General features: G+C 37.7%; 1 protein-coding gene across 1 annotated transcript; it reads right to left on the bottom strand.

Annotated features, from left to right (window-relative positions):
- Nucleotides 1–202: 202 nt before the first annotated feature.
- On the bottom strand, nt 203–7,086 carry LOC122647504. The gene is made up of 2 exons (XM_043840892.1): nt 6,945–7,086; nt 203–1,785 (listed from the first exon to the last, which is right to left on the bottom strand). The coding sequence occupies exon 2, from the start codon at nt 1,496–1,498 to the stop codon at nt 203–205; it is 1,296 nt and encodes a 431-aa protein (XP_043696827.1). The 5' UTR covers nt 1,499–1,785; nt 6,945–7,086.
- Nucleotides 7,087–13,425: the final 6,339 nt, after the last annotated feature.

Here is a 13,425-nt window from a genome sequence, read left to right as displayed (position 1 = left end):
GATATGTTTTTATTTCATTACAACAGTTAGCTGGACGCAAGAAACAATCAGTGCTTTTGACCATTATCAAATGCATTGAGGGTTAGAAACTTGATTACAAGAAAAGGAAAATAACTGAAACAAAAAAGCAAAAATTAATGAAGACTTAAGTAATAAAGATCATACATAAGAAGCTTCTCACATCCAAAAACACCCAAGGAAGCTAAGGAATAAAGTGCGGAGCCACATTACCAACAGTGTCATATATGTCTGGTTCCCCTGCATTTAAAACAAAGAAAGTTGTTGCTAGAGCATCAACATAACAATTCCGCCTGTGTGCGGTTTGTTCGAAGAAGACGCTGACCAAAACATTCTTGCGAAAAGTACCAGAGGAGACTTCCCTTATTTTCCCAATAAAACAAAAATCTTTGAATGTGAAAGCACAATCGTTATGCAGACCTTCATTTACAATCCAATCCGTAGCATTTTTTTTTGGCAGACCTCCATCTCCATTAGGTATTTCAACTTTTCGTTGTACGATACCTTCTTCACATGTATTCACATCATATTGCACCAACTTAAAAGGATCTTGAATTACATGATCCTTATCAATGTAGTGAACAGAATCACGACGAGAATATTTATTTGAAAATTTGGTAGAAGAAAACTCAAATTTGAGATATTTCCCTGCTACGTTCACGTAAGTTCGATTCATCCTACGGAGAAACTCAAGGAAGTTGGTCTTGTCACCCAAGGCTCGAGAAGGGGAGAATTTGATCTCTTCTAGATTCCTATCTGTTGTCGATTCAGGAGGACTGAAAGTCTCAATATTCTTTTGAAATATACTTGACCCATTTGCATTGACAAACCAAAACCTTTTATCATTAATAAGGTTGTGTTTGCTGCCTACTTGAAGTTTCACCATGATCTCATCCGGCAGGTTGAAATGAACTCTCGTCAAAACAGCCTTGAACATCCCAACTGTTGGAATGTTGAAATACCCACAAAAGATGGAGTTTCTGTCGATGTTATCGATGGATTTTGCACCTATTTCCTTTTGCTTGAGCTCAGCCACATCTGCTGCAGAATCCCGAAAGATAACTGGGAGGTCGTCCTCGTTCATTAGACAAAAATCCCTGACTATAACACTGCCATCAATAAAGAAGTGGGAATCCACCATAAAGCCTCTTAAGGTGCTTAGACTCTTAATGAGACGGGCTGGAGTACTCGGAGTATTCGTAGTTTCCATGCCAATGCTTAAGCCAGTGCGTTTCTCAAATACACTTGCAATTGAGGCCAATATCTCATTCGCGGCTACTAAGAAAGTGGCACCAAATTCTTTTTGAAGGATAAGATCATGTAACATCTCAAGAAACTTCAGCACAGATTCTGGATCTCCACTTGCAGGTGGTTCAAGACCAAAGTCAACAAACACTCTCTTCATTGAGTTTGTGATCGCAATGGTATTCAGTCTGCTGAACTGTTCAGGATTCCAGTCCTGATCAATCTTCTGCTTCATTAATTCATTAAGAGCATCATTCTTCTTCGCTAATTCATCCTTGGTATTGTGCAGAAGGCTTTGCAATTCATTAAGTGCATAATTTTTCTTTGCCAACTCTGCCTTGGTATTGTCCAGGAGGCTTTGCAATTCATAAAGCTCATCATTCTTCTTCGTCAATTCAGCCTTGGTATTGTCTAGGAGGCTTTGCAATTCGTTCACAGCTTGTGGCTTCGATAACGGTACATTCTGGAAACCAAAAGGGCCCAATGGTACCACCGTTTCTATAACGAAGGTATCATACTTACCTTCAAGGAATTCACCATCCTCATCACGCTTTTGGACACGTACAATAACCTTTCCCTGACGGTTTGCTCGAAAATTCTTAAACCGCAAGAATCTCTTGAAATCATCACCCTTTGGCCCATCATAGACGACAGCTTTGCACCTTGTCAATTCTAATGGTTCGGAAACGAGGTCAACCGCGAAGACCTCTAACTTTGAGTTCACAAAAAAATCATCACTTGACGACCAACTCATTTCCTATTAAAAAGTAAACACAAACAAACAATCACAAAACAATGGGATTGAGATACTCAAAACAATGCTTAAACACTGTGAAACAATGCGCTTCGAAGTGAAGTGTGGGGAAGGCATTCTTATATATAGCAGCCAAAGGAGGAATAAAACCACCATGCAAAAACAATAGGTCAGTTGGTTTTGGTAAATGTACGTATTCTTGTGCAAACCCAAGAACTGCTATCGGTAGATAATTTGTCACATATTATGTTTGGATGCCAAGAAAAGAAAGAAAAAACACAATCAAACAAAAAATATGATGATGCAATGATTAATTTATCTGTTTCTCTTTCCTCAAATTCATTTTTTTTTTTGGAATATTTTCTTTCTTTTATTGGCATCCAAACATAGCCTTAATTTCTTGGCACATGAATTATTCTTTTGTAATAGGCACATGGTGCCAAACATTTGTGACTGTTACATGGGATTGTTTAGAACATTGAATATGACTTACCCATGGGATTTAACCTTATGTAAAGTTTTTTTTTTTTTCAGTTTTTTATATTAACTTGACTGATACCGACCGATTCTGACCGATACCAACCGATTTTGACCGATCTGATCCAGATAATATCGGCCGATCCGATCCCGAGATCACAACACCCACCAACTCTAGCCAATACATGGCCCAATCCATAAAAAAACGATTTTGGGGGGGGGGGGGGTTGACCGATCCTGACGATTTGGACCAATCCGGAAAGGTTTCGGCCATGACTGATCCCAAGTCCGATACCTGGATTTTGAACCTTGGGTACCATACTGTGGCACCAATCCATCAGAAATTTTCTGATAGTTTAGAATACAAGTATAGGTGAGCAACAGAAACCGGAATATTACTAAACCTTCCTTCACTTCATCTTATGCAGATGAAGCCATAACATGCAAGTGATACTAGAGTAGGCACTTAAAAGATATTTCTCCCTAAAGGGGAAAGCTGGATCCTTCTTCAATTCCCTCACTCAGAGACAAAAAAACAAAAAGGGTATGAGGAACAGGAGGAGGTCTGTCTATACCTTGCTACTTTTTCTTGCTATCGACTAATGTAGTAGAAAGATCACTTGAAAGTTCTTCTCTCTACAATGAGACTTGTGATTGAAGGTGAAAACGTGATCTGCTCATAAAGTCCACAAGCAGTACAAACTTGTGCTGCTTCCCCTCCTTCAGCTGTCTAATTCAGCAAGAATAGTAAATGTCTCTTCAATACTAGGACAGCTCAAGGTAATGAACTAACCAATCATGATAACCATACCCTTCTTTTATCTTTCAGAATATTATTGTGTTATTCTAGTTTTCTGCTTTCGAAATCAAAGTGAGACTCTTGACCTATTCTGGTTGATCAATCCAGTCAATGAGCTGAGGAGTAGAAGACTACTAAAACCAAGTGACTCAGCTTAGCTCCAGGCTTAGCAAGTGCTATCTTAGTGAATTGTAAATACGATATGTAATTTAAAAATAAACCAACAGAGCCACTTAAACAGAGACAGGTATAGTTATAAGATCAATGTCTTCCTATTTTACATAAACCAACAGAATCAACAGAGCCTCTCATCCACAGAGACAGATAAACAAAGAAGAGAGATGGAATAATACCTTTACTGTTCGTGTCTTTACTGTTCCTGCGTTTGAAACCAAAATCCCCAACCAACTTGTTTGCAGGCAACTACAGAGAGAAGAGCAGGAGAAGAGGAAGAGCAAATGATAAGAATAAGAGGCAGAGAGGGTTCCTGCGGTAAGTGTAGGAGTGGAGAGATATTACCGGAGGAAGGACAGACGGTTTGAAGCGATCTTTTTTTTTTTTTTTTGGTGAAGAGGGTTTGAAGCGATCGGAGGAGGATTTTGTGCTGCTTCTAGGTTCTTGCGGGAAATGAAACCTTTGCAAGTAAGTAAAGTAAAGTATGCACCCCAAAAAAAAAAAAAGAAAAAAAAAGGGAAGTAAAGTAACGCTTTTAGTGGATAAATTTACTTTTAATGAAAAGTTAAATAAAAGATAGGATAATAATACTACCTGGTCGCGTGGCTAACCCGGTGGCTCTTGCGCCTAGACATAGTTCTGCCATGTCCCTCAACCCATGGAAAAGCAAAAATTTCACCCAGATTGATGCTTACGTGAATGCTTTCATTGGCTGGCACCCGTATGCAAGCTCTAGAGGCCCACACAACGTTTTCTCCCCCCATAAAAGATCTACAATATTATTGGGAAAAATATTAATATTGTGTGGTATTCCTTGATCTCCTCTTGTAGTCCGTAGATGAATGGTTGAACTTGTTTTTAGGTGAAATTTTACATGATATTGCATTTGTTGAACACAAAAATAGTATATTTATGAGTTCTTACAAATAGAATAAGAAAATTATATGGAAAAAATGGTTATATTGAAATAGTTTTTGGTAAATATTACAATCTATAATTATATATTGTGAGCTAATTGTAGATCAAAGAAGCAAGGGTGCTCATAGATTAACTAGTGTGTTTTTTCATTGTTTGGTTCTTTGCTTGATTTCAATCTCAACAAAGATATGAAAGCATAACTCTTTGCTTCTTGTCCTCTTACTCTTTTAGCCTACCTTATGGAGGTCTCTCGTGTATTTGCAGGAGATCCGATCTGTCTCAAGAGAATTTTCGATCTTCCACCAAAAATGGTATCATCATGACCAAATCTTGGGGCTCCCGCTGCTTAAATGATGGTGTCTTTGAAATAGAACCTCCTAAGCAACCTGTGGTCACCTCAAATCCGGTATGCAGTAGGAGATCAAAATATTAACTACTATATATTAATTTTTTATTCATACAAAATAGATGGCTGATGTTCATCAACTTGATTAGTAAGTGGATACAAACTAGATATATGCGACCTATGAATGGAAATTAGGAGACAAGAAGGTACAATGTAGATTGTCCAACACAAAATTATCTTAGGGGATATCAACTTGCTCAAAATGAACTAGCACCCAAAATTATTTGTTTGAGGTTTGATTATTTGATTTCCACTTTATTCTATAACATGTATTCTCTACTATTATTATATTTAGGTATGCAATTTGCACTTCTTCTTCATTCAAGACTTTCTATGAGTTTCCAAGGCTTCAATTGGAAAAGGACTTCCATCCCCAAAGGTGAAAATGAAGTCTACCTTGTAACCGAGTTAAGATGGTTTTGATAAACCAAATGTTACTTTTTCCTCCAAGTTGTCTGATCGGATTCATGGGTAGAGTGTACAGAAGTGACAGAACCCACTAAAGCATAATCAAATTGATACCACCTAGGAAGAGACAATACAAATAGTGCGATCAGTCTATTCAAGCTAGACTCAGAGTTTACACAATTTAACAAAACTTAAACAAACTAAAATAAAATAAAACACAAAATAAACCATATAGAGGCCCCATATCAAATAAATTCCAGAGCCATCTTTTCATCTGTTTTTAAAACAAAGAAAGTTGTTGTTAGAGCATCGACATAACAATTCTCCCCGTGTTGGTTATGTTCGAAGAACACGCTGACTAGAGCATTATTGCGGAAAGTACCGGAGGCTTTTGTTATTTTCTCAATAAAACCAATACCCTTCAATGTGAAAGCACAGTTGTTACCCAAAGCTTCATTTACAATCCAGGAAGCATATTTCTCACTCTTACCTGTCCATGACCCAGAGCCTGAAACATTTTGTTCTATGATATTGGTTGCACATTCATTCGCATCAAACTGCACCAACTTAAAAGGTTCAACCAATGCAAAATCCTTGTCATAATAGAGAGTAGTATTGTTGCAATAAAATCAAACTTGAGATATCTGCCCTTCTTGTTAACTAAAGTTCGATTCATCCTAAGCAAAAACCCTAAGAACTCGGTCTCGCCACCTAAGATCCGAGAAAGGGGGAATTTGACATCTTCTAGCATATTGTCTACCGTCGATTCAGGAGGACTTAAAGGATCCTTTTGAAATATACCTGTCCCGTTGGCATAGACAAACCAAAACCTTTTATCATTCAGGTTATGTTTGCCTACTCTAAGTTTCACCATGATCTCATCCGGCAAGTTGAAATGAACTCTTGTCAAAACACCTTTGAACATCCCTACCGTTGGAATGTTGAAATACCCGTAGAATATGGAGTTTCCGTTGATGTTATCGATTGATTTCGTACCTATCTCCTTCTGTTTCAGCTCAGCCACACCTATTGCAGAATCCAAAAGATTATTGGGAGGTTGTCCTCGTTCATCAGACAAAAATCCCTGACTATCACACTGCCATCAATAAAGAAGTGGGAATCCATAAAGCCTCTTAAGGTAAGTAGATTCTTTATGAGTTGGGCTGCAGTCGAACTATTTGTTTCCATGCCAATGCTTAAGCTGGTGCATTTGTCAAATATACTTGCAATTGAGGCCAATATCACATTCGCAGATACTAAGAAAGTGGCACCAAATTCTTGGTGAAGGATCAAATCATGTAACATTTTGACAAACTTCAGAATAGATTCTGGAACTCCACTTGCTGGTGGTTCATGACCAAAGTCAACAAACACTCTCTTCACAAAGCTTGTGATCGCAACGGTATTCAGTCTGCTGAACTGTTCAGGATTCCAGTCCTGATCAATCTTCTGCTTCATTAATTCATTAAGAACATCATTCTTCTTCGCTAATTCATCCTTGGTATTGTCCAGGAGGTTTTGCAATTCATTAAGTGCATAATTTTTCTTTGCCAACTCTGCCTTGGTATCATCCAGGAGGCTTTGCAATTCATTAAGCTCATCATTCTTCTTCACCAATTCAGCCTTGGTATTGTCTAGGAGGCTTTGCAATTCGTTCACAGCTTGTGGCTTCGATAACGGTACATTCTGGAAACCAAAAGGGCCTAATGGTACCACCATTTCTAGAATGAAGTTATCATACTCACCTTCAAGGAATTCACCATCGTCGTCATGCTTTTGGATACGCACAATAGCCTTTCCCTGACGGTTTACTCGAAAGTTCTTAAACCGCAAGAACCTCTTGAAATCATCACCCTTTGGCCGATCATAGACGACAGCTTTGCACCTTGTCAATTCTACTGGATCGAAAAAGAGGTCAACTGCGAAAACCTCTAACTTTGAGCTCACAAAAAAATCATCACTCGACGACCAACTCATTTCCTATTCAAAAATAAACACAGACAAACAATCACAAAGCAATGGGATTGAGATACTCAAAACAATGCTTAACCATTGTGAAACAATGTGTTTTGAAGTGAAGTGTGGGAAAGGCATTCTTATGTATAGCAGCCAAAGGAGGAATAAAATCAGCATGCAAAGCAATGGGTTAGTTGGTTTTGGGAAATGTAGGTAATCTTGTGCAAACCCAAGAACTGGTATCGGTAGATAATTTGTCACTTAGGGTATGTTTGGATGCCAAGAAAAGAAACACATAATCAGAAAAAAATTATGATGATGCAATGATTGATTTATCTGTCTATCTCTTTCGTCAAATTCATTTTTTTTGTTTTTGAATTTTTTCTTTTTTTCTTTTTTTGGCATCCAAACCTAGCGTTAATTTCTTGGTACATGAATTATTCTTTTGTACTAGACACATGGTGCCAAACATTTGTGACTGTTACATGGGACTGTTTAGAACATTGAATATGACTTATGGATGATTAAAGCGCATTGTTTCCTTTCTTAAGAGTGGCACTAGTTCACCAACAATTTAGATGTTTAGGTTCTTCATTTTAACAGATTATTTACTATACTTTTGCCATATTAATACAAAATTTGAACTTAAGAAGAAATATTTCAGAAAAAAAATAAAAAAAATCTAAGATTAGTATGATAAGTAGCAGGAAAGAAGTTTACAAGTTTATTGGGTGGTTGTTCTCTAAAGCATCCCTCAAGTGCCTTTTTCCTTCTCGATTAATACAGGTAGCATTATCTCAGCACCATACATTCAAGATAATTGAATCTGATCTAGATTTTTTTGTGTGTTTAGTGCCTCAATCCACATCGCTTTTAGAATTGACCTTGTGTTGGACTTTCCTATTGTTCATACTAAGAGATAGAATTGCATTTCCTTAGTAATGCAGGGGAGTCTATCAGATTCTAAAACCAAGTGAGCTAAGGAGTTGATGACTACTAAAACCAAGTGACTCAGCTTAGCACCAGGCTTAGCAAGTTCTATCTTAGTGAATTGTAAATATGAGATGTAATTTAATAAAAAGAAACCAAAAGAGACACTTAAACAGAGACAGATATAGTAATAAGATCAATTGTCTTCAAATGTTACAAATCCTGTCTTCAAATGTTACAAATCAACAGAGACAGATAAACAAAGAAGAGAGATAAAATCGTACCTTTACTGTTCGTGTCTTTACTACCAAAATCCCCAACCAGCTTGTTTGCAGACAACTGGAGATAGAAGAGAGAAGGAGATGAGGAAGAGAAATAGGAAGAGGAAATGATAAGAAGAAGAGCAGAGAGGGTTCCTGCGGGAAAGTGACAGAGTAGGTTTTTCACGGGAATAAAAACGTTTTGTGGTGGAAGGGGGCGTGGCAGAGAGACCGGAGGGAGGACAGAGGGCTGTCTCTTTTCTAGGACTGCATTGTTTTGTTGGCGTATGAAAATCTCCATGAAATCATCTGTTGGGTATCTCCTTAATTGGTATTGTCAGCGAATCTGGACATGAAAGATTCACAGAGCTGTTTACAATCATACCTCGAGATGTTACTGAGGCAGCTGACTGCTTTTTGCTTTGAGAGAAGATCATTGAATGGTGATCAAGGAGAGACATTTCATCTGCACTGGGTTCTACAGAGCGGGAAGGAGGGGAAGTCAGTAACGTATATTTGTTCATTGTCCTCCCCCCATTCAAAAATTTACCCAAGTGCCTTACATTCTTACCTTGTTCCTATTGTTAAGAGTTGATGTCTTGAATTTGTGGTTTGGGTTTTGGGCTATCTTTGAAGGGCAGTTAAAAGCCTGTAGGGCTTGAAGCCCAGACGATTTTTAGGGTTTACATTGGGGTAATTTTGAAAATTATATTTTTGTTTTCCCTTTAAATTGGTGTGATTGGGGTTATTAGTGTCATGGGGAATTCTTTGTACGCTGAGAGAGTTATGAGGAAGAGAGCTTGTAATCCTTTTTATTTTTCCATTGCTAGTGAAGATGATGATGCTCTCATCTCACCGTGGACGTAGGCACCTTGCCGAACCACATATATCCTTGTGTATTGGTTGTTTGATTCCTCTTTCTTTTGTTTCGTTTTGTTTTCTGCATCGTGGATAAGTTTTAGTTTCTACACCCATAGTCTGGATAGATGTATTGTTCGGTGCTCCATTTTCCCATTGAGGCTGAACATAAACCAGCTTTGGGCATACTGGTGTAGAGGCCCCTTCTCGTTTGCTAGCTTACATTTCACACACAAAATCTAACTGATTTCAATAGAGAAAGTGTGGTTCTCTTTGTTCATTAGAATTTGTAAGTGGAGTGGAGAGCAATGTCAATATAGTGAACATGGCAGTTCTGTGCACTCTTAAAATTTCGTGCAGTGGTCATAGCAAAGCCTTACCGCTATTACTTCACCAGTTTTCTTAGGGGGTACAGGTGATATGTAGCTATAGATAACATCTTTACCTGGTCAGAACTCAGAACTAATTAATGAACTTTATTGCCAGCTTATTTGAACGAGTTTCATTTTCTGTGATAATCTTATGGTGATTTAAGATTCAATTTTGGAGTCAAGGTTGGGTTCGGGTTCATCGAGTTTGTTCTTAATAAGTTAACAAATTGAAGAGAGCAATCAACACCCACTATATTCAATTACGTATCTTGTTCACACAAAAAACAAAATGGATTGATAGTGCTCTTTCCCAGATCAATCCTGTATTATAACACTGAAACCTGAGAGAAAAGTGATACGAACTGAGAATTAGAAGGTCCATACAAGAATTAGAAGAAGGGCCTTCAGAAAGTGAGAACAAGTGTGCTTTAACACAAATTTTGAGGATCATTAATGATAAGCCAAGATTTTTTGGGAGATTTACATTTGGGCACCTTTGAGTAGCATTTATGAATTCACAATTATTGCCTTTCACTTGAAGACTGAACACTAATTTTGGTTTCTTTGTTTATTAATTTTTTTTTTTGGGGGGGGGGGGGACTGATCTCATCAGTTTGTCAATTGTGAGGAGTCAATAAGAAAATCTCATTCCTATTTAGATAAATAGGTTGGTTAATTCATCATTTTATCTTTGATGTGAATATTCGTAAGATAGAAGACCTCACACCCGTCTCATTGTTGAACTTTCATTGCTTAACAACTTGGGGAAATGTCTCGAACTTGAGCGCAACAAGGACAAATAACAAACTTCATGTTACTCTTTTTCAAGCATTTGGTCTGTTTTGAGAATTAATACTTTAGAATTAACACTTTTTGACAATTGTTCATATTTTGTTAGATCCACTTCCAATATACACCTTTAGACGAGACTTTCCTCATCTGAGAATCTCAGTGGCAACGCTTGACCTAAAATTGTTCTCAACCCCGTCCTTAAGGATGGACCATCGTTAACCCCTTTGCAGACGGGACAATGTTCTCATGGAGACCTAGGGGTTTATCTGTCCAAACAATATTGGTCTTATTTGATCAATGGAAGCTATGCCAAAAGTCTCTCTCTTTCTCTTCCCTCAAACCTTCCTATCCTCTGTTTTCAAACCGCCGTACCTCCCTTAGATTGGTGCATTCTCCAAGCTGCTGGCTGGGAGCACCGTCACCCATGTTTTTATTTGGTAGGCAGTGTTTTTTTTTATTTTTTTCATTGGATTTTAAAGCCTATTTTTCCACTTGTCTAACTCCGTTTTGACTGAAACTTAACCTGTGAATAGAGGACCTTGGGGCCTCTCTTACCACAGAATTTCTGTTCTCTCTGTCCTGCCGGCTGCCAGACTAGGGAAACTATTTTTCCATCATAAAGGTCAAAAACCACTCAAATATTACAAAATTTTTAGTCATCTGAAATGATGTAACAAACTCTGCAAAATCACTGGTGAGGGGCCCAAAATTGAAAGGTCAGCAGAAATTCCATGGAACAGAACGGAATGAATAACCAAGGGTGAATTTGGGAACATCCCATGAACACTGTCAAACAACACATTAAGTTAAAAACTGAAGTAGACTGAATTGCCAAGATAGAATACCAGTTTGAGTTTGAACACAATTCAACTGTCTTTGCCCGAAAGCCCATAAACACTGAAAGCAAAGGGCTGTTCAACTACTGGCTTTAAAGTATTTCTCTTCAAAACTTATGTTTTTCAGTTTTGTTCGGTTTCAGATTTCAACATATTTTTTCCAGACTTTAATCAGAACAGGTTAGTTTGACGTTTGGATGCAATTCAACCTTGTTCAATGAACCAATCTAGTTCATTAAATCTTACATTATCCAGGGAAGTGATCAGTTGTCCAAACCACCTAAGAAATTGCATTATTTTCATGTGAAGCAAAATTACTTTTAGAAATATTGCCATTAGAATTCATTCAAATATATACTTTTAGAAATATTGCCATTCTATCTCAGGATTAGTGTATTTGAATTTCCAAGGATGCAAGAAAATGGTTGCTGAGTACAAAGTTAACGAATTCTGTAACATTGAATTAACTGCAAAATGATTGAAGGGCCACAATCATCTCATGTAAGTGCACATACAAGGTTACAAGAACTACAAAATTGCTACTTGGTAATTTAAATCCAGTGTTCTTGTGTTTTTTTTGGAAGGGGTAAATATTTTAACTTGGAATCAATTTTTAACCACATGACATTCATTCTAAGGGGTAAAACATGGCCATTGAAGCGAAGACTGGGTTAGACACTGGATAATGTTCATACAATCAATCCAAATGTTGAGAGGAGCATCTCCCAAGGATCCTATTTGCTGTAGTCCGAGGAGTAGTCCTTTTGCTTCGGCCTCTTGAGATGTCCTTGCATAATCAAAATCCCTACAAGCACAGATGAAGTTCTTTCTATAAATTGCTATAACAGCCCAGCCAGCCTCTCCTGCATCAGTCGCAAAACTACCATTAGTAATGAAGGTCAGAGAGTCATGAAGTTGTGTTAATTCTAAGTAATCCAAAATTGAGGGGGATGGGACAACATGCTTAGAATCATAAAAGCTAAGATCGGAGGGATAAAGTTCCAAATCAGAAATCCACCGATTCACATTCCTCGTAACAAAAGTGGGGTTAGGGAGGGAGGGGGATTGTGAAAAACAACATTGATTCCAGGTTAACCAAATGAAATAACATGTGATTGAAAAGATGGATAGGAAAAATTGTTTATCTTGAACCTGGGCTGAGGGTGAGAATAGCAGAGAATTAAGAAGATTAAGAATATGCTAGGGCTCAACCGGAGAGATTGTTTGGGATTACATTACACCATTATCATTGCGAACTACTCCAGTTACTCTCAGCGTCTAGACTGAATTCTAAAGTGAATGGTTTTCCAATCATTGATTGCATTAGACAGCTGGGCATAAAATAGAAAAAACCCCAAACAATGGGCCACCCATCCAACTGGGTCAGTATGTGACCCATAAAACCATATCCAAAATCTAAACTGTAACTAGGGATGTAAACGGACCGTATTCGGCTTGGATAGTGCTATATCCTCATCCGCATCCAATTAACTTTCAGACGGATTCGGATAGTGCTAAACGGATACAGACACGGATATGGAACAAATATTTTATCCGTTTACATGTAAATATAGCTTTTTGGATAGCTATCGCCTATATGTATCCTCATCCGTTTAGCTTTCGGACGGATTCGGATAGTACTAAACAGATACGAATATGGATACGGAAACAGATTTCAGTTATTCATTTAGACCCCTAACTGTAACTAGTGATAATGGCTTAAAGAAAAAAACATGTTACATATACCTTTCAATGTAACTGCAAGTGATAGTAGCTTGGAAGTCCAGATTTTTAAGTACACTTTGTGTTAGTGAAGTGCTCTCTCTTTTTAAGCTAGGACTGCACTGGTTTCTTTGGCGTATGTAGAACCTAAATCCTCTGATGGTTCTCTCCTTAGAGAGAAAAGTTGTGGCAAAGTCAATCAATGCCATACTATTGTCAACGAATCCCAACATGAAAGACTCACCAAAGCACAATAAAACTGATACCTCAGGAAGAGACAATACAATAGTGCAACACTGCAACCATTAAATTCAAAACAAAAATAAAATAAAATAACCCAGGTAGTGTTCTTTCTCCCTAAAGGAAAACACAAAATAAACTATTTATAAGCCCCATCAAATAAATCTTGGGGCCTCCGTTGTACTGGTATTATACCAATACACTTTCCCCGCATTAAAAACAAAGAAAGTTGTTGCAAGAGCATCCACATAACAATTCTCC

The sequence above is a fragment of the Telopea speciosissima genome, unplaced genomic scaffold (genome assembly GCF_018873765.1).
Source record: "Telopea speciosissima isolate NSW1024214 ecotype Mountain lineage unplaced genomic scaffold, Tspe_v1 Tspe_v1.0068, whole genome shotgun sequence".
Classification (NCBI taxonomy): Eukaryota; Viridiplantae; Streptophyta; class Magnoliopsida; order Proteales; family Proteaceae; genus Telopea; species Telopea speciosissima.
Note: the sequence above shows the minus strand (reverse complement) of the source record. Positions and strands in the feature narration are given on the sequence as shown.